Source organism: Equus asinus, chromosome 8 (genome assembly GCF_041296235.1).
Source record: "Equus asinus isolate D_3611 breed Donkey chromosome 8, EquAss-T2T_v2, whole genome shotgun sequence".
Lineage (NCBI taxonomy): Eukaryota > Metazoa > Chordata > Mammalia > Perissodactyla > Equidae > Equus > Equus asinus.
The window spans coordinates 100876771-100902194 of NC_091797.1; the positions used below are offsets into that span (position 1 = coordinate 100876771).

Sequence of the window (25424 nt, forward strand, 5' to 3'; positions counted from 1 at the left end):
CCGCTAGGGTCTTGGGCGGGCGGCGGTCCGCTCTGGCCAGGGGCGTGCACACGAGATGGTGCCTGGTAACCTCGGGAGCGGAGCCACCACCAACGGCAGGACACAGTTAAGACTGGGCTGCACCGGGGCGAGCACAGGTCACTCCACCCAGCAGCACACCCCAGGGGCCCCCCGCGCCACATCGCCGCCCAGGCCCCCCTACCTGCCGCGCCCCGCGCCCCACCCGCCGCGGCCGGGGTCCGCCACCGGAAGCGCACGCCGGGTGCCCGCAGGGCCGCCGCCATCGCCGCCGTCCCGCGCCAGTCCTCGCGGGGACCTCTGGAGCCGGGCTGCCCGCCGCGCTGCCTGCACCGGGACGGCGCCGGGCGAGGTCAGTGCGCCGGGCGTTCCGCGGAGCTGGACCGGGGGCGGCCGGACCTGGGCGGGGGTCTGCACCTGGGGTGAAGGATTCGGAAGAGCGTGGGAGTTCGAACCGGGTGAAGGGATCTGACCTAGGGCAGGAGGTGCGACCTGGCGCGGGGGTCCGACTGGCGAGTGGGGGGAGTTTGGAAGGAGGAGAGGGGACCCGCCCTGGGGCGGGGGTCTGCGGACCTGGGGCGGAGGATCTGATCTAGGGCGGGGGCTGGGGGGATCTGCCCCTGGCTAAGGAGCTCCGATGGGGCTGGGCATTGGCCTGGGGGGAGCGTCCGACCTGGGGCGGAGGTCTCTGGACAGGAGGCGGCGCGCCAGACTGGATCGAGGGAGTGGGAGGCCTGTGCTCGAGTGGGAAGATCCGACCTGGGAATAGGGGTCAAGACAGGGTGGGGGATCCGGGGTCCCATGGGGATCCAGAGCCTGACATCGGGGGTCTGTCCTTGGGGAGGGCTCTGACCTGGTGGCCGACCCGGTGGCAGAGGCAGGGCCTGGCTCACACTTGGGAGGGTCACATTGGTCTTCTGCTGGGATCAGCCCCTGGAGAGTGGGCGAACTGTGGGACCGGCCGAAGGGGCTCAGTAATCTCCCGAACAGGTTCCCTCTTGGAGGCCTTGGGGGTACCCCCAGGCCTTTCCTTTCGGGGCAATGGCTGCCCCACCAGGAAGGGGATGCCCGGAGCCCAAGACCCCACGGGACTGGGTCTGGGTGGTGTGGTCTCAGGCCCAGGGGAGAATGTAGACAAAGGGGAAGTCCCCCAGGCCTGACCTGCTGCCGGGCCAGCCTTTCAGGTTTTTCCTGCCAGGGACTTCTGGGTCCTTTGCCTGAGCTGGAGCTGCCCTGAGTGGCTGCCCTGGAGGGGCACTGCAGGGCCTGAGAAGATGGGCTGTGGATGAGCTGAGTGGTGACAGATCCTATTCAGTAACTGCTGGCAGTAGGGAGGGGCTGAGCGCCCTTCTGTTGGCTCAGAGGCTCTGGGCCTGGTAAAGGGAGGATGAGGGAGCAGGGAGGGGGATGGTGGGGGCTTGAGAGACTCAGGGAAGTGAAGAATTGCAAAAAGCAGAAATGGGGTTTTGGTGCGTGTGACACCTGCCTGGGTTTGCTGACTGGGCTTCTGGAAGTGAGGCTCCTCTCCTCCCACAGAGGCGGGAGCCGGGGTCCTGTCCTCAGATTTTGGCGGGAGCAGTCGCTTCTTTTGTCAGCCTTGGGTTTTCTCAGGCAGGCACCTTAAGGGGACAGAGGTCATCCCAGGGGGCTGGCCTTGAGCTGCTGGACACTATGCTAGCGTTGTTCGAGTCTTTGTTAGCCAAGGTTGAGGCCTAGTCAAGAAGAATGCTCCGGGGAGCCTGGTTAGGGTCTGGTCAAGGAGAGATCTTGGTCAGGTCCCCTCTTGCTGGAGAAGAAGGTCTCTTCTTTCCTCTGAGACATCTAAGTCTGTTTTCCATTTGATCACCCTTTGTTCATCAAAGAGCAGCTGAACCACAGGTTGGGTCGTGGTAGTAGAGGATATTTGCTGGATGGCTGAGAGATCAGGCATTTAATGAAGGGCATTTCTATGGAAACAGAAAGAAAAGCAGAAATTAATGGTTGGAGCTGGCTGTAAACCCAGTTTTTGAGTCCCAAGGCCCCTAGTTGAGAAGAGCTGCGTTAAGTTGTAAGCATCTCCGACTGGTGGAGTGAGGATGGCAGCGGCAGTCTGGTGGATGTCCTGGTTTGTAGTTTGAATGTAATGATAGCATAGATGTCAGCGTCACAGTTGAGGTTATTTCCCAGAGCAGAGCATGGTAGGTGTGGGAGTTCCAGTGGACTTTCTGAGCGGCCCAGGCAGCAGCAGCTGCAGGAATGAAGGTGGCCCACACATGACTTGTGATGAGTGCTTTGAAGTTTATATATGGTTGTCTGGCTTTGGCACACAGAACTGCCTCAGATCCTGGAGGAAAAGGGCAGCTACGAGACAACTGGAGTCCCAGGAAGGGTGTGGGCAGTCAGGTTTTAGTTCTTGGAGACGGCAAGTCAGGAGACAGGGAGGAAAATTGGAAACGTCAGTTTGGAGAGTTGTAACCAGATGTTGAAGGAAACTAGAACTGAGGATTTAGGAAGGGCTGACAAGACGTGTAGGACCGCAGGACCCAGTCCAACTACAGGTAGATAATAAAACCTTAAGGACAATGAATAGGACTAGATTATTTGTCTCCAATAAGACATAAAATTTCTCTCTATAATCACTTCCGTTTTTGACCAAAGATAATCAAAGTAAGATTATTCTTGTTTAAAAAATAATTCTGGTCCCATTAAATTTGGCCTGATTGGGGCCAGCCCAGTGGCGCAGCGGTTAAGTTTGCACATTCTGCTTCTCGGTGGCCTGGGGTTCGCCGGTTCGGATCCCGGGTGCGGACATGGCAGCGCTTGGCAAAAGCCATGCTGTGGTAGGCGTCCCACGTATAAAGTAGAGGAAGATGGGCACAGATGTTAGCTGAGGGCCAGTCTTCTTCAGCAAAAAGAGGAGGATTGGCAGTAGCTAGCTCAGGGCTAATCTTCCTGAAAAAAAAAAATTTGGCCTGATTATTTACATGAGGGCAGCAAGCATGGTAATTGGCCATATAGACTTTTTAAAGTTTGCTTTGTGCAACTTTTTATAGGGAATCTTAGATTGGACTTTTAAAAGCCTCTGGGGGCTAGCAAGCCAACTAAGAACTTGCCATCTGGGGCTGGCCCTGTGGCCGAGTGGTTAAGTTCGTGCACTTTGCTGCAGGCGGCCCAGTGTTTTGTTAGTTCGAATCCTGGGCGCGGACATGGCACTGCTCATCAAACCACACTGAGGCAGCATCCCACATACCACAACTAGAAGGACCCACAACGAAGAATAAACAACTACGTACCAGGGGGGGCTTTGGGGAGAAAAAGGAAAAAAATAAAATCTTTAAAAAAAAAAAAAAAAAGAACTTGCCATCAGAATTCACCTATGGATTTGAGTGAATTCCTGTCTTCTCAAGGTCTCCAAAATATCCTAAGGCCCCTGGGCCTGCTGGGAAATGAACTTCCTTACTCACTGGGAGGCTGGGAACCCTGTCAGCCAGGTACCAAGCCAGCTTTTTCAAGAGGGCTTCTGAGCATTGGCTCTGGGAAGTTGACTGCAGTTCCTTAAAACTGTCTGGTCATATCTGATTCTATATTTCATTGTTAAATTCTTTGGCAATATAACTAATCTTTTTAATTATGTCCTATCACAAGGAGGACAGATTCTCATTGAACCTATGCCAATAGCTATCACCATGAAGATAAGAATGCTCAGTAACAGTTTTTGAGTTTTGGAGAGATCAGGCAGGGAGAAAAAGATAAATGCTTCAATTTTGTCTATGAAGGTATAATTTGCTGGACTGTTAGGAGTCATGGATAGCTTAAGAGAAAAGGGAAGTGTTTTTTTAATATCCAAAAAATACAACGTTAAAGAGCCAACAATATTACAAACAAAACCCATGAAAAATTATGATAATCTTTTATCAGTTTGCTCAGTCCCATGGAGTTAATTCTTGTTCTGCTTGACCTTGGTCAGCGGTTTCGTGACCCCATCAGTTTCTCCACTAGGTCCTGGAGATCCGACTCAGTCCGCTGGGATGTCTCAGAGTTGTTTCAGCAGCGCCCTCAGAAGCGTGTGCCCCATGGTACCTGGCATAGTCCTTTCCGTGGGTTTCAGAGACAGTCCCTTTTCATTGCCGAGGGGGCACTCTGGCCTGTAGCTCCTGCAAATGCTTTTGGAGAAGAATCAGAGCCAAACGAAAACGAGCTGTCGTATGGCAGGAAGAACATTGCTCTACCCCCTGGGTCCTTCTGGCGGGTCTAAGAATTAAGTTGACGTGAGACGGAATAGCAGGAGAAAATCAGAGTTTAATAACAGGTGTACATGGGAGAAACCCAGGAAAATAGGTAACTCACCAGAATGGCCAAAGCTGCCGCCTTTAATACCGTCTTCAGCTAAAGACACGGGATGTTGTGGGGGGGGGGGGGGCGGTGGTTTGGGACTTCAACAGGGAGGAAGGCGATTCACATGGAGATGGAAATGGAAATGTTTGATAAGCAAGTGTTTGCTGGGCCATCTGTAGACAGTGTGATGGGGGGAGTAAGAACTTTGATTAAAAGGGGCTTGCTAGTACCTTCTGTCCACCACACCTGGAATTATCTATGGTGATAGCGGCTTCCTGGGACAGGCCTTCTATCTTAAATCCTTTTAGGCAGTTAGGGGGAAGGTCAGAGCTACCTTCAGAGTTTTTTTTGCCTTTAAAAATAGTCAAGCCAAAGAGACACATTTTGGGGTACCCAACTTTGATCCCCCACAGTCCCGCCTTTGAAACTTTAAGAAGTTTCACAGTCCAGGAGCTGAGTTAGTAGATTGTCTCATCTCACTGAACACCTCTCTTATTTCTCATGATAGATCAATCCAGTTAAATTCACTTCAGAAGGCGGTGATGCAGGTGGGTTCCCAAAGCTAGGCCTGTATTGTGTAAGCAAGCAATCAGATATTTAGGAAGAAGCATTTCTGTGGAAACAAAAAGAAAAACAAGGTTAGTGGTTGAAGCAAATTATAAACCAGTTTCTCAGTTTCTGAGCCCAGGGGACACCCAGTCAAGAAGATTTCTAGGGGGCTGGCCCCGTGGCTGAGTGGTTAAGTTTGTGCACTCTGCTTCGCCAGCCCGGAGTTCTGCCTGTTGGGATCCTGGGTGCGGACATGGCACCGCTCATCAGGCCATGCTGAGGCGGCATCCCACATGCCACAACTAGAAGGACCCAAAACTAGGACACACAACTATGTACTGGGGGCTTTGAGGAGAAGAAGAAGAAAAAAAAAGAAGAGAAGATTGGCAACAGATGGTAGTTCAGGTGCCAATCTTTAAAAAAAACAGAAGATTTCTAAGTGTCAGGGTCGAAGCACCTTTTGCAGTTTGAAATGTCTCTGGTGATGTCATCAGGTGCTCAGCTATCTTTTGAGTGGCTCACACAGCAACAAGTCTGCTGTCGTGGGGACACTCTTAAGTTCACATCAGGTTGTCCAGCTTCAGTTTGCAGAGCTTCAGAAACAAGGGTGGATTTGCTACAGAGCCAGAATGAGTCCGCTCCCTGGCGGGTTAAAATCAGGCTCTCCACCACAAGTATTCATCACACAAAGCAAAGTGTATTTATGGCAAGTAGGAGACCACGCGGAATCATTTCCAAAGTCGCGGCTCCCTGAACAAAGGGAAGCAGGTCTTCTTATTTCGGGTGGGGAGTGAACATTGCAAAGGGAAGTTTTGTCATCACATGTGGAGGTAGGTATTAGCTGGCACAGGTGCAATCTGGAAGCATGCTCTCACACACGTTGCACGTTATGCTAATAAGGCATAGGCTCCTCCTAGGGCAGAGATTATAGTATTCAGATGAGGAAAAGGTCATCTTCAGGTCATCTGTGCGCGTGCTGCCCTCATGGTGGGGCTTGATCTGGTTCAGGCTAGTTTTGGTTGTATCTTTTCCCAGCATAGCTCTGAAAAACAATGTGGAGGGAGCGCTCAGCACCTTTACACTTCCTTCAAGCTGCTTACGGAATGCACCAGTGCAGTTTCAGTTCTCAAGGATTCCAAATGAAAATGAGGGAAAAAATTGAAAATGTTAGCTTGGAGATTTTTAGCTCAACATTTCAAGTGACTAGAAGAATTCAGGATCCAGTCCAGTTTACAGATAGAAAACAAGACCTCAAAGACAACAGAACTAGAATCTAATATCTACTATTGCATATTGTAGTTTCTGCTGAAACGTAATTTTTTTCTCTAAAATCGCTCTCATTTTTACCAAAGATAGCCAAATTAAGACTAACTGGTTTGCAAAATAAGTCTAGTTTCAATAAACTTGGCCCAATTGTTTACATAAGTACAGCAAGAATAGCAACCGATCTTATAGGCTCTTTTAAATCTGCTTTGCTGGGGGGCTGGCCCCATGGCCGAGTGGTTAAGTTTGCACGCTTTGCTGCAGGTGGCCCAGTGTTTCGTTGGTTCGAATCCTGGGCACGGACGTGGCACTGCTCATCAAACCACGCTGAGGCAGCATCCCACATGCCACAACTAGCAGGACCCACAACGAAGAATATACAACTATGTCCGGGGGGGCTCTGGGGAGAAAAAGGAAAAGAATAAAATCTTTAAAAAAAATAAGTTAAAAAAATTAAAAGAATAAATCTGCTTTGCTGGATCTTTTTATCAGGAATCTCAGATCGAACTTTATAGGCCACTGGAGGCCAGGGAAGCAAAGTCAAGGACTTGTCATCAGACTTCACCTGCAATACCTACAGATTTGGGTGAATTCCTCTCTTCTCGAGGTTCCCAAAATATCCTGAGGTTCTTTACACCTGCCAGGGAAGTGACATTCTTTACTCACGTGGTAAGGTTGTTGGTAACCCTGTGAGTAAGGTATCAGGCCAGTATTTCCAAGTGGCTTTGTTTCGTAAAGTCAATTTTTGTTTCTTACCTGCCTCGTCATATCTGAGTCTATGCATGTTTCTCTCAAGTGTGACATTCCAGTCAAAGCTTTGATAATATAAGCAATGTTTCCAATTGTATCCTGTTATAAGGAGAACAGATTCCTACTAAACTTATGCAAATAACTACAGGTGAATATTCACTCATTAAGAGTTTCCAAATTCTGGAGGGATCAAGTAGGGAGAAAAAGATAAATGTTTCAATTCTGCTTATAAAAGTATAATTTACCAAATTGCTATGTCATAGTTAGCTTAAGAGAAAAAGATTTTCTTAAATCTGAAAAGAACAGAGCATTAAAAAATCAGCAATATTTCAAACAAGAGTCATAAAAATTATAATCATCTTCATCAGTTCACTTAGTTCCATGTAATCGACTCTTGATCTTGATCTTTTGCTAGCAGTTTCATGAAGTCATCAGTTTTTCCATTAGAGTTCTGTAATTTCTTACCCAGTTCAGTTTTACAATCTGAAAGTTTATCAGAAACCTGTATTCTAGAGTAAGTGTCAGAGTCCTTTTCATGAATCTCTCTGAAGCTGAAACATTTTTGCAAAAGCATCAAAGTAAAACAATTACTGTTTGTAAATGATGAAAGACTTAAAAATGGCAATTGACAAAGAAATTTGGTTGTTTCTGTGACACACCACACTTTAAAATAATAACTAGAATTATGACTGACAACTAGGATCGATCAGAATTTTAGGAATGTTATATAACTTTAAAAACACTTATATCAATAACATTTACCCACACAGTATCATAGGTCCCTATGAAACAATGCTTAGTTATCCATTTAACCATGGTGAAAATTAAAGATTTTTAGATGAATGCAGAAAATTAAATAACTATAAGAGAAACCTTAGCGCTTGTTGTTAAAGACCTGATAAAACAATACAGGAAATTTATTTTGATAAAACATTAAATCCTTACCCTCCTGGTAGACTACTCAAAGAAAAGCCTTTCATAATCTCTTTATCAAGAGCAGACTAAAAGTTTAAGAATTATCTTTTTAAGAGAGAGAAAATGAAATTCTAATTTTTGCACCAGCTTACTTTTTATATTAAAACTCATTTACTTAATTAAATTCATTTTAATCTAACCCAACTTGATCATGCACAAAACTCTTTCCACAAGGTTCCTCTTCCACAAACCTTTAACTTTCTTTTTACATTCAGAATTTATCCCATGCCTTCTTTCTCCTGTCCTATTACTTAGGACAAATATATCTTTCTTAGAAAAACAAACAAAAATATTTCCAGTCTTTACACCTTCTTTACTGAAAATATACATCTTACTTTCCTTGAATACAAAGATATTTTCCTTATTAATTTTTAGTACCTTTAATCACATATTAGAATTTTTAACCCTTAGAAACCTTAATTTTTAGTGAAAACTAAGAAGTAAGCAATTATAAACTGTCCTCTACATTAGCAGTCTGTGGGTTGGCAAGTTTATAAATACTTTTTATAAACTTGAACATGCTAGAAATTCCTAGAAACATGCTACTTCATAGTACAATCTTTAAATAAAATACAAGGCATGTTTACTAATAGATCCAAATATTTTTGGGTTTTCTGTAATAAGAAGCCAGAAGTAGATAAACCTCTATTTAATAATTAATGTCTAATACTTTATGTTATTTAGAAATGATCTAGATAGTCAATGAATTTTCCATCACTTAATTAACCTAGCAAAACTTCAAAGTTTCAAGTTAGCAAAGAGATTTTGGAAGATATTTTAAATACATATGCCATAAACTATAATTATTGCTATACGTTTATCTATAAACTCCCATCCCACTTGTATCTAAATCATCTGCTTCCAACAATTATATTTAGATTACCCATGAAAATTTTATGAGACATTACACAAAATTAGCTATCATTTTAAGCTATTATTTTGCTGATAAATTGTAACAGAGATAATATGAGCTTATTTGACTAGTAAACCCAGGCTGTATGTCTGCATTGCATCCAGTGCTGATAAGTTTGAGGACATGCCTATTTTAGTGAATCCAAAAAACTTAAGCTTTCATTCACCAAAGACTATTTCATATCGTGTTAACTTGAAAAAAATTTGGGTTAGTTTCTGTTATGTTTAGGAATAATTTATGTAAATGCTTACTTTACACTAGTTAAACAGAGCTCTTAATTTTTGGCCATGCATTCTGGAGGTAGAAAAATATCACATATATATAACATGCATATAGACATACACACACAAAGACTCCACAGCTATTTTAAAACTTTAGGACAATGTACCATATCTTTACAAGTCTGCACAAAGCATTTAACAAAGGCCCTCTTTCTAAGTGCACGGTTTAACCCCAGACCAACTTACCTGGGGGGCGGGGAGGGCTTTTAGTGTCTTTTTTATTAGCACCTGATATTAGCCTCTAGTTTTTATCTCACAGAGTGTGGGGGCACAGGCAATCCCCTTTTTTTGGTGAGGAAGATTGGCCCTGAGCTAACGTGTGTGCCAATCTTCCTCTGTTTTTATGTGGGATGCCACCACAGCATGGCTTCATGAGTGGTGCTAGGTCTCTGCCCGGGATCTGAACCTATGAACCCCAGGCCACCGAAGCAGAGCGCACGAACTTCACCACTATGCCACCAGGCCAGCCCCTCAGGCAACACTAGTGACTTCCTTTTAGCATGTTTAATTAACGTTGTCTGAAGGGCAGATTTATATGCTGTCTTACAATCAGGCAGGGGAAGTGTTCCCCAGTGAGACACAATGTCTATGCCCACAACACAATCTATAATACAATCAGGCAAAGAGATGCAATCACTCACATAAAGCCTATAAATTTTTTTCCCACAAAATTTCCCCTCAATTTCATCCACTCATGCTTCTAATCATAGCTTCCGCCTGGACTTCATCAACAGTTCTCAGTCTTATAATATTGGGTAGGGGAAGCATCCACAGCCAGACTGTCCATTTTCAAAACATACTCAGGCAAAGCTGATATAACCTCTTTATATAAAATTAGCTCAAACTTTATAATCTTATCAACACTTATACTTTTACATTTTCTCAATTTAATTGTAGCCTGAGTTAGGGCCTTAAGGCTAGTCATTATTTGTTTTGCATTTCTTTTTTGTTTGGTGTTTTAATAGGTACCAATAAAACAATTAAGACAAGAGCACTCTAAAAATCTTTCCAACTTAGAAGTTTTTCCAATTTCAATGATAATAGCGACTCAAACCAATAAGCCTTTATGGTTCAACCATGGATGCAAGAGGCATCCCCAAAAGAGAGTGCGAAAGAAGCCACCCCACAAGACCCAGAACGTTCACTCCCAGAAATAATCTAAGAAAGCAAAGGCTTCTGCTGCACAGGCAGAGGTGCACTGACAAGCAACGAAGGTTGAGACGACAAAGGCCCCTGATGGAAGCAATGGGACCCCTGATGACAAACTCACCTGAGAGCTGACACAGCCAGACAAAGAGTGCTTCTTGGAACCCCAGTCTATTTGACTGGCCACCATGATGCACACCAGTATGTGCATCCTCCAGAAGGTGGAGACCAAAGAGGTCACAAAGCCAAGCTCTCAAGACATAGAATAAGACAAAAGAAAAACCCTCATCTAATATGCACATTAACAGCTTTAGCTAAGCCTTGGGTCTCTTGGAGCCAGACTAATACCTAGGAGGGTGGTGCCATGGGGTGGGGGGTTGTGTGTGTTTTGCTGAGTACCTCATTGCATGGAAATTTTCTTGAAGTTGGTGGGGGACTTGTCATCTACTCCATTGTGTGACCAACTTATACTATCACAGGAGTCTGCATGAGGTGGCGAGCGCCCTAAAGGCTCTTAACTGCTCGACCCGTGCCCACCGATACTGCAGGCACTTTGGCTTCCAAGATGCCTTTAGCAACAGCTTTCACCTCACGCACATATTCCCAGAAACAGGCATATGGAGATGCCTATGTCTTGCCCTGTGGTTTTTCCTTTTTATCATAAGTGGTACAAGAGACAGAGACAAGGAAAACAGTGACCATCTCTGGGAGAAGGATCAAGAAACCAATGAGTACTCAAATGAAATTTCCCCAAGTCACTGAGCCCAAGAAGCTAGCTTCACCAATATTTTCTCCTGCTAATTTACATTTAGAAAAGGGAAAAAAACCTCACCACTCTTGTTTCCACTGGACCCTGCAGGCAGAGATCCAGGAGACTGATGTGGTAAGAAGTCTTCCCTCCTGCCAGCTCTTGTCAAGGGCCCAGGATCTCTCAGATTCAGTAGTCCAGGAGTGAGCAGCATCCAGCCAGTAAAGTTTTGTCCCTTCATGGTCACCAAACTGTAGGGGAGGAAGAACATTCCTCTACCCTCTAAGTCCTTCTGGCTGGGCTGCAAATTAAGTTGACATAAGACAGAGTAACAGGAGGAAATCAAACAAGTTTAATAATGTGTACATGGGAGAAACCCAGGAAAACTGAGTAACTCACCAGAATGGCCAAAGCTGCCACCTTAAATACCATCTTCGCTAAATACAGAGGAGGATGTTGGGGGTTGCAATGTGGACTTCAAAGAGGGGGGGGTAAGGAAACTTACATGGAGATGGAAATGCAACTGTTTGATAAGCAACTGATTGGGGGCCATCTATGGACAATGGGACCCCAGGGATAGACTTTAATAGAAATGAGCTTGTTTGTACCTTCTGTCCACCACACCTGGAATTATCCATGGTGATAGCCCCTTCCTGGGACAGGCCTTCTCTCTTAAATTCTTTTAGGCAATTAGAGGGAAGGTCAGTTTCCTTCAGAGTTTTTTTTGTCCTTAAAAATAAGCCAAAGAGACACATTTTGGGGTGGCCAGTTTTGATCCCCCATACTGTGGATGACAAAAGAGTTTAAAAGGCCCTGGGGAAAGATCCGATGAGAGTTCATTATAAAAATAGCACAATTTGTAAGGAGATTTGGTTGTTTTTATGAAATACAAGGTCTTAAATAATAACTGGAATTATGACTGATAACATTATAGCAAGACATTTCATGGACAGTGAAGGCATTGACAAATTTCTAGGAAATTTATATAATTTGTGACATTCTTATGTTAACATTTTTTCATGCAAATATAACCTATGGAGGGTTAAACAGCATTTTTTGTTTGGCAATGCCTTTCATGAGATTCAACATATCAAATAAATCTAGTTAGTTTAGTACCTCCCTTTTACAAGGTGAAAGAACAAACCCTTGGGGATCTTCAGGGGCCCTCTGGGAAATCCCAAAGTCAGTTCAAGATCAAGAACATTTTATTTAGGATTTGATGTCGGGAAGGCAAAGTTGTCAAAAATGTCAAAAAGTTTGAACACTTGACTAAATAGGATCCCAGGTCACTGTGAAACAATATTTAGTTATCCTAATTAACCAAAGTGACAATAAAAGAACTCTAAATGTAGGAGATAACGAGGTTGTAAAACAGCCTTGGCTGTTTTCAGAGTGAGAAGGCTTGGTTCTCTTAAGTAATTGAGGACATGATAATGACAACGTGAAGCACAGGAAATCATTTTGATAAGACTCAGTATCTTTGTTTGCTAGGCAGGTTTCTCAAATGGTAAACAAAAACCTTTTACAATCTCTTATTAAAAGCAGACCAGGGTGGGTGGGCACAAGGGGTGAAGGGTTGCACCTACAACACGACTGACAGACAATAGTGTACGGCTGAAATTTCACAAGATTGTAACCTATCATTAACTCAATAAAAAAATTTTTAAAAAAGCAGACCAATAATCTAAGAAACGTTTTATCAGAGAGAAAAAACAAACTCCAATTTTGTATCCGTACATTATTGATGTTAAAGCACATTTTAAAAGCTTTATATATAAATCTAATTTTAGTAGCTTTGACCTCACAGCATAAAATTCCTTTTCCACAAACCTTCTAAAACTTTCTATATCTGTTCACGTTTTTGTCCTGTACTTTCCCTCTTTTTGAATTTGACTTTAGGACAGAATTATTGTGTGTAACAAAAAACATCTACATTCTTTGCATCCTTTCTATATAAATGCAGGTCCTCTTTTCCTCCCATACTTTTGTACACGGTTGTTTTCCCTTCCTTCCCATTGTTTCTAGTAGTAGTTTTATTTTCACACATAGATTATAATTTTTAACCATTAGCAACCTTTATTTTACAGAGAAAACTTGGAAGTAGGCAATTACAAATTGTCATATACCAATATTCTGTAACGGATTAGCACATTTGGTAAATGTACCATCTCATAATCTGTACAGATATGTTTTTAATAGTACAATGTTTTTAATGTGACAAGAAGAACATGTTTATTAATAGACCCAAATATCTTTAGCATCTCTGTAGCATATAAAAATAAGCCAAAAGTGTATTAACTTAGAATTAATACTGAATGCTTCAGCACTTATCTTATTTAGGAACTATTTAGATATTCAAAGAATATCTATTCTTTAACTTAATTTGGCATAACTCTAAGGTCGCAGATTACCAGAAAGATTTTGGAAACTGTTTTTAGACAGATATATTACAAAGCACAATTATTGCTGAAATAAAGTTTGTTGGTATAGTGACTAAATTTGATTAAAATTGAATTTGTCATTTGTACAATCATCAACATCGAATAGATATAATATTAGCTTATTTGACTAGTATACAAAGTAGAATAAAAATTTAGATTTGCATCATCCTAGTTAATGTTGACAACTCTGAAGGTCTGCCTGTTTTATTAAACCAACAATATTAAGCTAGTCTTATTGACTAAAGGTTGACCCACATTATGCGAACTTGAAAAACGCTTGAGTTGGTTCCTATATTTCTGGGAGTTTCAGGAAGACAGTTTATATAAGCGCTTACTCCTCTCTAAGCCCGTGAGGGTAGAAGTCCTTGAAGGGGTTTTATAAATTTATTTGGTAGCACCATCTGGAGGTAGGGCAATATCATATATGTGACACACACGCATAATAAACACACAGACAGATGCAGCTAGAGGTCTGATGGTTTTCATTGAAACATTGTAGCCATGTGTCACATACGAATACTATTATATAAAACATGGTGGTGTATGAGATTCCGACGGTATCTTTGCTCTGTGCTACGTTCCTGTTTGAACTGTTTCTGGCAGATGGAGCCGCATAGTTACCTGTTCAGTATGAGGGCTTAAAGCTCTTTGTAACTAGCCCTTGGGTTTACGTGTCACTTCCAAATTTAGAATTGCTCTCCTGGGAAATATGGCTTGAGCAAAGGGGTTCGTTCGGTTCCCCCGCTTCTCCTAAGGCGCAGGTGCACGTGTGCCATTGTTACCGAACACTGGGTGCTTGTTGTCCCCCAGGATGGAAATCAAGAGAGACAGCACAAGGGAGGCTGCGTGGAAAGGAAAGGGGGAGGTGACGCCCGTTAGGGAGGGGATTGTGGGGCTGTTCTTAGGTGAAGGCTGGGGAGGAGGGCCTGGTCACCGCTTGTAGGGATGGGTTGTGCTTGCGCCTGCGCTATTGTTCAGCATGCCTCCTCATGCGACGTGCGTATCTTTAGTATGCTAGCTCTCCAGCCCTGGGTGGGATTTTTACTATGCCGATGGGGCTAGGGTCACCTTCAGTGGACTCCTGGGTGCTAGGGCGCATGCCCAAGCCCAGGGACGTCCAGGGGCTGTGGAACGTGGATCTTGGCGGCCTCTGTCTGATTCTCCTAGCCTGCCGATTGGTTAGGCCAATCTTGTTAGGGCCTTATCTTGTGGTTCCTGTCTCATTATAACCTAGAGGGCAGACGAGGACCAGGGAGACTTTGCCGATGTCCCGGGCTGTGGGACACTCGGGGAGACGTCTCCCTGGCTCTCTGGGGCCTTCCAAGCTCCTTCCGGGGAGAGAAAGTAGAGGACAGGGCTGGCCTCGGGGAAGGGGCCCGGATATCTGGACGCTGGTCATTTTCAGGTTATGGTTTCTGTTGATGGCTAACTGGAGGTGAGGGAACTTGGCACAAATGCACAAATGCCGTCTGCTTAGCTGCAGAGCTCAGAGGAGGAGCTGCAGCTCGGAGGGCAGGAGCGGGCTGGGAAAGTCGCTCTGAACGTCAGGGTGGCACGGGGAGTAGGGAGGGGTGTGGGCCGAGGATTTGGGCCCAGAGCACGTGCAGACTTTGGCGTGCTGACCTTGTGTCCACTCTGCCTTGTGTAAATGGGTCACGTGGCATCTGCCCTGCATTTTGTGAACTCTGCTGTGCTGGCCAGCGGCCCAGGGCTGCCCGGCTCAGCCTTGCCCCTGTCAGCAGGGGCCCTGAGCCCAGCTCCGTTTGCCTGCATCCTCAGCTACCTGCCGGAGTGCCGCCTGCCAGGGGAGGCCGTGCTGCAGCAGCCAGCTGGTCACAGCTGGCGTGGCTGGCTAACACTGTGGTGTGGGCAGCAGGCTCCCCTTCCTCATAGAGGAACAGATGCTCCATGTGTGGCTGTCCATGAAGGGAGCGGCGAATGCAACTGTGACCCGTGTGCCTGGCCTGGGGACTGCCTGTGTCCTTCCCTGGAAGCTCCCTTAAAGGACCACAGGAGTCTCCCGGACGGTCTGAGTGTGGGCGCCCAAGGGCCCTGCACATGGGCGCGCCCCTCGTGTGCTGCATCCACCCCAGGCCAGCTGTGCCCCCTCGCTCAGGGCCGCCTGGGAAAGCGCCCAGAGAGGGGGGCTGTGACTGGCAGGCCCCCAGGCAGGAAAGCTAGCCACACCTGTTCCGGGCACCTGAGGGTGTGGCCCCAAGGACAGGAGGCTGTTTGGGGGGTGGCTGCACTCCCCGAGGCTGACATGAGCTAGGTAACTGGGCATGTGGCTGGCTTCTTGAACCTTGGGGCCCCATCAGCATAAGGGTCCAGTGGTAGCACCCCCAAACTGAGGAGAGGGTGAGTGAGCCAGGAGGGGCAGGTCTGCGCTACCACTGAGGGACTTTGAGCTCCCGCACTGGCTGTGGGGCTGCCTGGCAGGCCACAAAGCACTGAAGCCTGGCACCCTCCCCTGGGCTCCTTCCCTTCCCTTCTCTCCCCTCCTCCCCGCTCCACCCCTGCCTACCTCAGATGCTAGAGCCAACACCCATGCTGTTGGCAGCCTTCTCATTGGGCCTGGCACTGCTGCCTCTGCTCTTCTTCCTGCGACGCTGGGGCTGGCTCCTCATCGGCTGGAATGAGTTCATCCTACAGCCCATCCACAACCTGCTCATGGGTGACAGCAAGGAGCAGCGCATTCTGCGCCATGTGCTGCAGCACGCGGTGGCCGGGGACCCGCAGAGCGTGCTGGAGACCATTGACGCCTACTGCTCGCAGAAGGAATGGGCCATGAACGTGGGCGACAAGAAAGGTGAGTGGCCCAGCCGGCAGGCGGTGGACACGGAAACAGGCCTCAGGCGGGGCAGCCCAGCCCATTTCTGGGTGTTGGGGTGGGGGCTCTTCTGGAGCCTCCCTCCCCCCACCAGGAGCAAAGGCCTTGCTGAGACCCTGACACCCACACCGCTGTTCCCATGGGGCGGGAGGGACGTCTAATACACTGTGCAGGAGGCCACTGCTCAGCTGGCCCCTTTGCCACAGACCAGCTCAGCCAACACGAGTGGGAGGTGACAGCAGAGGCTCCAAGCAGGCCCCACACTCGTGCGCCATCCCACAGACCTGGTGCTGGGCAGCGCATGCATCGGGTGCCTGGGTGTCCCTGCTGGGCTTGAGGGTATGCAGAGCTCCTTGGAGTTGCCTGGCCCAGGCCCCTGGCCGTCCCCAGGGCTGCCTCCTGACCTCTGGACTCCAGGCTGGGGCGTGAACATGTGCTGCACTGTCTGGAGTGGAGCCCTGGGGACAGACGTGACAGCCCCCTCAGAGCCTCTGACAGTGTCCAACTCAAGGGAGCCAGGGAGGCTCTGAGTATAGACCATGGGCAAGGTGGGGTGGGGGGTTCCACAGATGGCAGCTCTGGGTTAGGACGATTTGGGGTCAGCCAGGAATCGTGGAAAAGAGAGAGGGACCAGCGTGTGCAAAGTCACAGAGGCTTCAGGCTCTTTGGGAGCCTGGATGGTGCATGAGCTGGGACCAGGGCCTCGAGGTAGGGATGGGGTCCTCAGAGGAGGGGCGGGGGCCATCTGAGGTGGGCCTGGGGCCCTCGAGCGGGTGCTGAGGGCGTCAAGGAAGGCTTGGGGCCATCTGGGGAGACCTGGGTGCCTTCCTAATAAGCCTAGGGGCTATTGGGGTGTGCTGTAGGCCTCAGAGGAGGGCTGTGGAACTCAGGGGAGGGCGAAGGGCCATCTGGAGTGGGCTGGATTCATCTGGGGAGGCCTGGGGGCCTCAGGGGACATCTGTGGGCCATCTGGGGAGGCTTAGGGGCCATTGTGGGGTGCTTGGGGCCTCAAGAAGAGCTGGGTACCATCTGGGGAGGGCCAAGTGCCATGCTGGGGGTGGTGCGTGCTCAGGGAGGGCTGGGGGCCAACAAGGGTGGCCTAGGTGCCATCCTGGGAGGCCAGGGGGCCATTTTGGGGAGTGCTGTGCTCCTCAGAGAAGGGCAGAGCCGTCTGGAGAGTCCAGGGTGTCATCCTGGGTGGGTTGTGGGCCTCAGGCGATGGCTGGGGACCATCTGGAGGGCCTTGGTGCATTAAGAGGTGCTATTAGCTTCAGGGAGTCCAGGAGGCCATCTGGGGAGGGCTTTGGGCCTCAAGGAGGGCTGGGGGCCATTCAGGGGTGCTGTGGCCTCAGGGAGGGCTGGGGTCATCTGGGGAGGCCTGGGTGCCATCCTAGTAGGCCTAAGGGTCATTGGGGGATGCCGTAGGCCTCAGCTAGTGCTGGGGGCCATCTGGGGAGGCCAGGGTGCCATCTTTGGAGGGCTGAGGGCCATTGGGTGGTGCTGTGGGCCTCAGGGAGGGATGGGGGCCATCTTGCAGGGACTGGGGTCATATTGGGAGGGCCTCAGGGGCCATCTGTGGGCCGTCTGGGGAGACCTAGGGGCCATTGGGGGGTCCTGTGGGCCTCAGGGAGGGCTGGGGGCCATCTGGGGAGGCCTAGGGGGCATCCTGGGAGGACTGTGGGCCTCAGGGAAGGCTGGGGGCCTTCTGGTATGGCCTGGGGGCCATCCTGGGAGGCCTGGGGGCCTCAGGCAAGGGCTGGGGCCAGGCATCAGGAGGGGCTCTTGCTCGGTTGGGAGGCGCATGTCCTGGCCAGGAGTGGGTCCCCACCATTGCCTGCACTTACCCCTCCCGTGCTCCACAGGCCAGTTCCTGGATGCAGTGGTGCAGGAGCAGCAGCCGTCTGTGCTGCTGGAACTGGGGGCCTACTGCGGCTACTCGGCTGTGCGCATGGCCCGCCTGCTGCCACCCGGTGCCCGTCTGCTCACCATCGAGATCAACCCTGACTACGCCGCCATCACCCAGCAGATGCTGGACTTCGCGGGCCTGCAGGACAGGGTGTGGCGCCTGCCCCCTAGACAGATGTGCACACTGCCGCTCCAGGCCCGGCAGGCCGGGTGGGAGGGGAGGGCCCAGGGCAAGACCCATGGTGCAGCTCGAGGCCACACTGATCCTGCTGCAGGGTCATGGAGGGTTTCACGGGTCCCCCAGCAGCTCCGGGAGGGCGGTGTCACTGCCCCCATCCACAAGCAGGAAACTCCCAAGGCTGCCCCCACAGGGAGCGGGCAGAAGGGGGCTTGTCTCCCCAGAACCCCAAATAGAGCTGTCGGTGGACTCTCGCGTGGGTGCCCAGGCGTGGTAGTCTGTTTGTCCCTGTGGGTGTGGGCACTGACGGAAATCTGTTCCAGGTAACCGTTGTCCTCGGGGCCTCCCAGGACATCATCCCCCAGCTGAAGAAGAAATATGACGTGGACACGCTGGACGTGGTCTTCCTCGACCACTGGAAGGACCGGTACCTGCTGGACACGCTCCTCCTGGAGGTGAGCCTCGACCCGCCTGGCTGGGATGGGCCTGGGTGCTGGCTGCTGGTGCAGGGGCAGCCGTGTCGGCGGGTCGCGGCCACTCTGAGGAGCCAGGCACCCTAGCCAAGGAGGCCCACCGTGGGCAGAGGGTGTGGCCCTGGAGCTCAGGCACTGAGGGCAGAGCCAGGCTCCACTGCCACTGGGCCTGCCGGGAGCGGGAGGATCTCAGCAGCTCTGGCGAGCGGTGGTGACGGGGCCTCGCTCCTGGGGAAGCAGCACGGAGGAGCCTTAGTGACGGGAAGCCGGCAGTTCTCTCGGGGCTGCTGGCTCGAAGCTGGGGGTCAGCCCAAAGAGGAGGGGCCCTGGATTGGGAATGGCGGCGCTTTGAAACATGTCCTGCTGCCCTGCAGCTGGGGCTCTGCAGGCCCCTGGCCTGTGCGGGGTTGGGGCAGCCCGGCTCTGCAGCGGCCCAGCCGCCCCCTTCCTCAGTCAGGAATAAAGGGCCTGCGGGCTGGCGGGGGCAGGTGGCAATTCACAGTCCGATGGCTGCTGTGAGGGGCCTCAACCCCTTGTCACAAGGCGTACCCACGGGGCTCCTTGAGTGTCCTCACAACATGGCAGCTGGCTGTCCCAAGAGCCTGAAGTGGGAGAGCCAGAGATAGAGACAGAGACAGAGAGACAGAAGGAGCAAGGAGGGAGCCACGGTACCTCGTATGAGCCAGGCCCTGCGCCCCACACTGTGCTCCTGCTCTTCCCTCTGTCAGGAGCCAGTCTCTGGCGCGACCCACACCCACGGGGAGAGCATCCAGACTCCACCTCGTGAAGGAAGGAGGGTCGGGGAACTGTAGAGACATTTGAAACGCCCTTTTGTTCCGCGGTGGTTTGCTCAGACGCCCTGCTCTTTGGGTCAGAATTCTCCAGCGTTCTGTGTCCTCCGTCAGGAGGCCCGTGGTGTCCCCAGGGATCCCCAGGTGGGATGGGTGCCGCCTCCTTCCCCCTTAGGTCCAGCTTCCTTGAGGATGCGCCCCGGCACCCTCCAAAGGCCACCATAGCTTCTTCCTCCGCTTGGTTCGTTCATGGTGAACTCGTGGGGTTTGAGTTTCTGATGCCTCTCACTCCTCGGACCGTCCAGTCTGTGGCCAGCGGTGCCTCCTGCGTCCCTCAGCACGACCCCAGCAGGCTGGAGCCCTGCCCCCGGCTCCCCCTGGGCATTTCCTGCCCCAGCCTGAGCTGCCCTCTGGGGGCTGGGCCCGGGCTGCTCTCTCTTGGTCTGCTGGCCACCATTATTAGGAAGTTCCTTCCTTTTCTGTTCTGAAGAGAAGCCGCTCCAGGAGTCACAGTGGTCCTTCCAACTCTGGCTCATGGGCTGTCCCACCACGCAGTCCTCACAGCTGCATGTGCGCCTCAGGGCCGGCCAGAGGGCCCTCAGCCTCCCCTGTGGCCTGCAGGCTGGGAGTGACAGCCACCAGGAGAGCCCAGACACCCAAGACTGTCCTGGGGCGCCCCCTGGAGGGGTGCAGAGCAGAGCCCCATGGGTTTAGGTCATTGGGATGTCTGTAGGCTGAGTCACACCTGAGGCCACATGTGGGATTTTGCTCTCAATGTCTAGGATTACTTAGTTTCTTAACTTTTAATTTATGATTTTGTAAAAAAAGGCTCCGTTCCCCCAAGTCGAATATAGGGGACAGGACAACAGGGGCGTCCCTTGCCTGGTCTTCCCCCCACAGGCAAACCGCTCCTCTCAAGGTTTCTCTGTTCATTGTTTCCTGTGATCTAGGCAGTGCCTCCCCACGCCACTCAGAGGGACTGCCCACCCAGGTGGTCTTGGCCTGAGGCTGTGTCTAGCCACTCCTCCTTCCTTCTGAGAGCTTAGGCCCTGGAATGCCAGCTAGCTGCCCCGGGCCCGGCCACGGTGGTGAGGGGCACCTCAAATGCCGGGGCGTGGGGATGTTCACAGTGGACCCCCGAGGGACAGGCTTGTGGCTCCCGAGGTCTGCCCCTCCGCCATCCTCCGGCCCAGCAGGGTGGCCCGGGTCAGGTGGCCTAACCCTCCAGTGACAGCCTCCAGCAGTCCACACACAGGCACCAGGCATCCCTCTTACCTGGAGCAGCCATGTGTTCCTGGCACCCAGTGACCAAGGGACCCACTGGCCTTGAGGTGACATTGTGGGTGGGACCCCAGCCCCATTGTCTCCTCCACTCATTGTCCTGGTAGCATTTTATGAGCACCCTCTGTGTGCCTGCCACATGCTGTTCTAGGGGCTGGGGATGCAGGAGGGAGCAGAGGGGATCCCTCCTCACAGAGCTGACAGTCTGGACGTGGGACTAGTGCTGGGCACAGCGCTGTCCTGCAGTGGTCACTGCCAGGGGGAGATGGAGGGCAGTGGGAGACCCTGCTGACCCCAGGAGCTGGGGTGGGGCCAACCCCAGGGCCAGGCACAAGCCTCTGTGTGGAGCCCCCACCTGCCCTCCTGGTTTGGAGCGGGCTCCCTGGTCACCCCAATCCTCACCCCCCCCAACCCCCTGTCCCCTGCAGGAGTGTGGCCTGTTACGCAAGGGGACGGTGTTGCTGGCTGACAATGTCATCGTCCCAGGAGCACCGGATTTCCTGGCCCACGTGCGCGGGAGCGGCCGCTTTGAGTGCACGCACTTCTCCTCATACCTGGAGTACTCTCTGTGGGTGGTGGATGGCGTGGAGAAGGCCGTCTACCTGGGCCCGGGCAGCCCAGCACAGCCTTGACCTCCCACCTGTGCTGGGCTCCTTTGCCCAGCCTGCTTCTGAAGGGCACTATGGCTGCCCTGCTGCCAACCCACTTCTGCAGGTTGGAGTCTGTCCTCAATGGGTGACTCGAGGCCTGCGAGGCCGCGGCCAGCCCACACTGACCCTTCTGCACAGCGGTGCTGCGTGCTCACGCACTGCTCCTCCCCAGTGCAACTGGCTCAGCGCATAAAACCATAGCAATAAATCTGGAAAGTGTCTGCTCGTAAAGACCACATCAGGGCAGGCGGAGCTGTGACAGTGTCACTCACCCCCATGAGCATCCCTTTCTCACATGGGCAGGTCCTTGGGCAGTAGACACAGGACGCCGGGGGAAGTTGGGGACATGTGGAAACTCACACAGTCGGCCCTCGAGGTTTGCCATCACCAGGTGGCAGCAATGCCTCAGTGACGGCACTGGGACCAGCAACTCACACCACCCTTCTGGCTCCCGAGCTCTGTCACCTCCTTTTTAAGCATGAGGTGCGGCCTCTTCAGTGAGGTCGGCTGTTAGCCATCTTCCATGCCAGTGTTGGGCTTAAACGATACTAAAATGGAAACTGAAGAGTGACTACTCCGATAGGAGAGGCCGCCCTAGTGCTGCCTCCCACCGCGGTGCTGCTCCTTCCGTCCTCGGGGCCCTGAGCTTTGGCACCAGGCACGTGCTGCTCCCTGGACTGGGTGTGAATGCTGCGGGCGGTCCCAGGGGCCCCAGCCCCAGCACTGCTCTTCTTGCAGTCAGGCCCAGGGCACCTGTCACATCCCCAGGATGTCTGCAGGCTGGGCGGAGTCCCCACCCAGAGGCTGTCCGGCCTAGGACCCCGGAACAGGGCCGCTGGCAGCCCTCACAACCAGCTCTGAGCAGGCAGGCGCAGGGGAAGGTGGCCCTGGCCCTGCAGCAGCGCCAGGCGTGGTCTCTCCGGCCCCTCGGGGCCCCGGGGTGACCCTGAGTGGACACATCTTCGCCAGTCCAGCTCGGCGTTGTTCATGGGAGAGAGTGGGCTCAGACCACCCCCGGCACTTCTGCAGGCTGCCCAGCCGGCGAGTGAGGAGGGAGAGGTGGTGTGCGTCCCCCCGACTCCAGAGCCGACCGCAGCCCAACCCTGGTCCTTCAGCTCCAAGGCCCCCAGTGGTTCGACCTCTGAGAATCCCCAGGGAGCCCCTGGGTCCCATCTGAGCCCAGCAGAGCCCAGGCCGGCCTCCGGCCAGGACTATACCCTAGGGTTCAGGGCCCGCTAACCACCCAGGAGCAGGCCCGCTCACCCTTTGTGTGTAGAAAGAGGATCGCAGCGAGCCTGGGGATCGCAGTGGGGAAACGTCCACGGACCTGGTTGCTGAGCAGCCCCTGACACAGCAGAGGGACACCTGGGGCCTCTGCTGCCCACCGCCCACCAGGCAAGCAGGGAGGAGGGAGCCGCTCGCAGCGAGAGATCTGAGGCACAAAGACAGCCAGTTCCTTAAGAGTTTTTTAATTTTTAAGTTTTCTTACAAAAATTTAGGTGTTTACCAATACGGTCTTATTTTGGTCTTGTTTTTAATGCTTATTTCCGTGGTTCTCTTCTGACTTTAGTCACAGACAGCAGGCACTGAACAGCAGCCCCCACTGCTCGGAAGGCAGGTCCTGGAGGCGCCACCCGGGGCTCCCGCCTATGCACAGCTCGGCAGGGCCTCCCTGGCACTGGGGTCCAGGCATCACGGGTTGGTGGGCAGGGGGCAGCAAGCCTGGCACCCATCTTATGGCCTCCGGAGGTCCTGCTCAGCCGGCCCCCAGGGCATGCCACGCCCCCAGGCGGCCTGTATGCAGGGTGGCACTCACAGGGTGGCACTGGGAGCCCAGGGCACACCCTGCCCCTTGGCCGCTCCGCCCATGCGGGGGCACACTCTCCAATCCCACTGGCCCAAAGCCAAGCCAGGCGCCCTTTGCTGCCACCTCCCCGGCCTTCTCTCTGCCCCACTCCCTCTGTCTCACGCACAGCACCGAGTCAGTAAAGCGCTAACCGGCCTAGGGGCTCGGAGCGAGGGAGCCAGGGGGCGCAAGCGGGTGTGTCCAGAGTGTTGGCCCTAGCTCTTGTCACCTGTGGCCACCAGGTGGCTCCCAGCTCCAGGCAGGGTCTGCACAGGCCGGCCCGAGTTCCCTTCTTTCGTGATCAGGCCTAAGAACAGAAGGCCGGCCAGGCCCTGAGGAGGGAGAGGGGCAGGCTGAGCAGGGCCGCCAGGCATGCAAGCTAGACCCAGGAGTCGACCGGCTGAGCCCTAGCCGGCTCTGGGGAGCGCATCCTGCAGGGTTGGGTGCCAATTCTCCATGTATCCCTGCACCCAGCCCTTGCACCGGAACCCTGGCGACACCCGGTGCCGTGGTGACGTGACTATTGTCCTGGTTTGGTCGGTGTCCCTTGGTGGCTCCAGGAGGATAAGCTGCAGATGTCCCCTCCCCTAGGGCACCGGCAGAGTGGCGGCATGCAGGGCCTGCTCAGGGCCCAGGGTGCCCTGGCGCCCCCTCATTGATTCTCTGCGTGGGCCTGTCCTGAGCACCTGCTGTGTGGCCGCTAGGGTCTTGGGCGGGCGGTGGTCCGCTCTGGCCAGGGGCGTGCACACGAGATGGTGCCTGGTAACCTCGGGAGCGGAGCCACCACCATCGGCAGTACACAGTTAAGACTGGGCTGCACCGGGGCGAGCAGAGGTCACTCCACCCAGCAGCACACCCCAGGGTACCCCCGCGCCACAGCGCTGCCGGGGTCGCGCCCTCCAAGCCCCGCCCCGCGCCCCGCCCGCCGTGGCCCGGGTCCGCCACCGGAAGCGCGCGCCGGGCTGCCCGCCCCGCTGCCTGCACCGCGACGGCGCCGGGCGAGGTGAGTGCGCCGGGCATTCCGCGGAGCTGGACTGGGGGCGGCAGGACCTGGGCGGGGGTCTGCACCTGGGGTGAAGGATTACGGAAGAGCGTGGGGGTTCGAACCGGGTGAAGGGATCTGACCTGGGGCAGGAGGTCCGACCTGGCGCGGGGGGTCCGGCTGGCGAGTGGGGAATTTGGAAGGAGAAGAGAGGACCCGCCCTGGGGCGGGGGTCTGCGGACCTGGGGTGGAGGATCTGATCTAGGGCGGGGGCTGGGGGATCTGCCCCTGGCTAAGGAGCTCCGATGGGGCTGGGCATTGGCCTGGGGGGAGCGTCCGACCTGGGGCGGGGGTCTCTGGACAGGAGGCGGCGCGCCAGACTGGATCGAGGGAGTGGGAAGCCTGTGCTCGAGTGGGAAGATCCGACCTGGGAATAGGGGTCAAGACAGGGTGGGGGATCCGGGGTCCCATGGGGATCCAGAACCTGACATCGGGGGTCTGTCCTTGGGGAGGGCTCTGACCTGGTGGCCGAGCCGGTGGCAGAGGCAGGACCTGGCTCACACTTGGGAGGGTCACATTGGTCTTCTGCTGGGATCAGCCCCTGGAGAGTGGGCGAACTGTGGGACCGGCCGAAGGGGCTCAGTAATCTCCCGAACAGGTTCCCTCTTGGAGGCCTTGGGGGTACCCCCAGGCCTTTCCTTTCGGGGCAATGGCTGCCCCACCAGGAAGGGGATGCCCGGAGCCCAAGACCCCACGGGACTGGGTCTGGGTGGTGTGGTCTCAGGCCCAGGGGAGAATGTAGACAAAGGGGAAGTCCCCCAGGCCTGACCTGCTGCCGGGCCAGCCTTTCAGGTTTTTCCTGCCAGGGACTTCTGGGTCCTTTGCCTGAGCTGGAGCTGCCCTGAGTGGCTGCCCTGGTGGGGTTGGGAGGAGCACTGCGGGGCCTGAGAAGATGGGCTGTGGATGAGCTGAGTGGTGACAGATCCTATTCAGTAACTGCTGGCAGTAGGGAGGGGCTGAGCGCCCTTCTGTTGGCTCAGAGGCTCTGGGCCTGGTAAAGGGAGGATGAGGGAGCAGGGAGGGGGATGGT

The 25424-nt window shown here is 52.7% G+C and overlaps 3 protein-coding genes across 20 annotated transcripts in view; 2 read left to right on the top strand and 1 right to left on the bottom strand.

Annotated features, from left to right (window-relative positions):
* The window catches only part of TXNRD2 (thioredoxin reductase 2), a 50838-nt gene extending 50501 nt beyond the window's left edge, over positions 1-337 (bottom strand). For 4 of the 7 annotated variants that reach the window (XM_044775491.2, XM_070516677.1, XM_044775489.2 and 1 more), the window contains exon 1: positions 203-336. In XM_044775491.2, coding sequence (XP_044631426.2) covers positions 203-284 — 82 coding nt within the window. In that variant the 5' untranslated portion in view covers positions 285-336. Of the gene's footprint in view, positions 1-202 lie in introns of all 7 variants that reach the window. The other 3 variants (XM_044775492.2, XM_070516678.1, XM_044775490.2) reach the window with 1 other exon arrangement.
* Positions 249-21752, top strand: LOC123275677 (catechol O-methyltransferase). 5 transcript variants are annotated; one of them, XM_070516701.1, is made up of 5 exons: positions 249-370; positions 15959-16207; positions 18091-18284; positions 18635-18766; positions 21285-21752. In XM_070516701.1, exons 2-5 carry the CDS (start codon positions 16069-16071, stop codon positions 21486-21488), a joined length of 669 nt encoding a protein of 222 aa, XP_070372802.1. In that variant the 5' UTR covers positions 249-370; positions 15959-16068; the 3' UTR covers positions 21489-21752. The 5 variants fall into 5 exon arrangements, with proteins under 5 accessions (XP_070372802.1, XP_044631433.2, XP_070372800.1 ...); XM_044775498.2 differs by having other exon boundaries at positions 262-503; positions 15928-16207; XM_070516699.1 differs by having other exon boundaries at positions 332-503.
* Positions 21753-24097: 2345 nt separating this feature from the next.
* LOC106822108 (catechol O-methyltransferase) overlaps positions 24098-25424 on the top strand; it is a 38974-nt gene continuing 37647 nt past the window's right edge. For 4 of the 8 annotated variants that reach the window (XM_014827133.3, XM_070516684.1, XM_014827137.3 and 1 more), the window contains exon 1: positions 24098-24355. The gene's annotated coding sequence lies outside the window, so the exon portion shown is untranslated. The remainder of the gene's footprint in view (positions 24356-25424) is intronic. The other 4 variants (XM_044775493.2, XM_070516685.1, XM_070516687.1 and 1 more) reach the window with 1 other exon arrangement.

What these genes read in the sequence shown, in the direction of transcription:
- LOC123275677 (XM_044775498.2), top strand. Translation starts at nt 15,928, where the DNA reads ATGCTAGAGCCAACACCCATGCTGTTGGCAGCCTTCTCATTGGGCCTG. An exon ending in GAACGTGGGCGACAAGAAAG is followed by an intron (nt 16,208 to 18,090) that starts GTGAGTGGCCCA and finishes CGTGCTCCACAG; the next exon opens with GCCAGTTCCTGGATGCAGTG. An exon ending in TCGCGGGCCTGCAGGACAGG is followed by an intron (nt 18,285 to 18,634) that starts GTGTGGCGCCTG and finishes AATCTGTTCCAG; the next exon opens with GTAACCGTTGTCCTCGGGGC.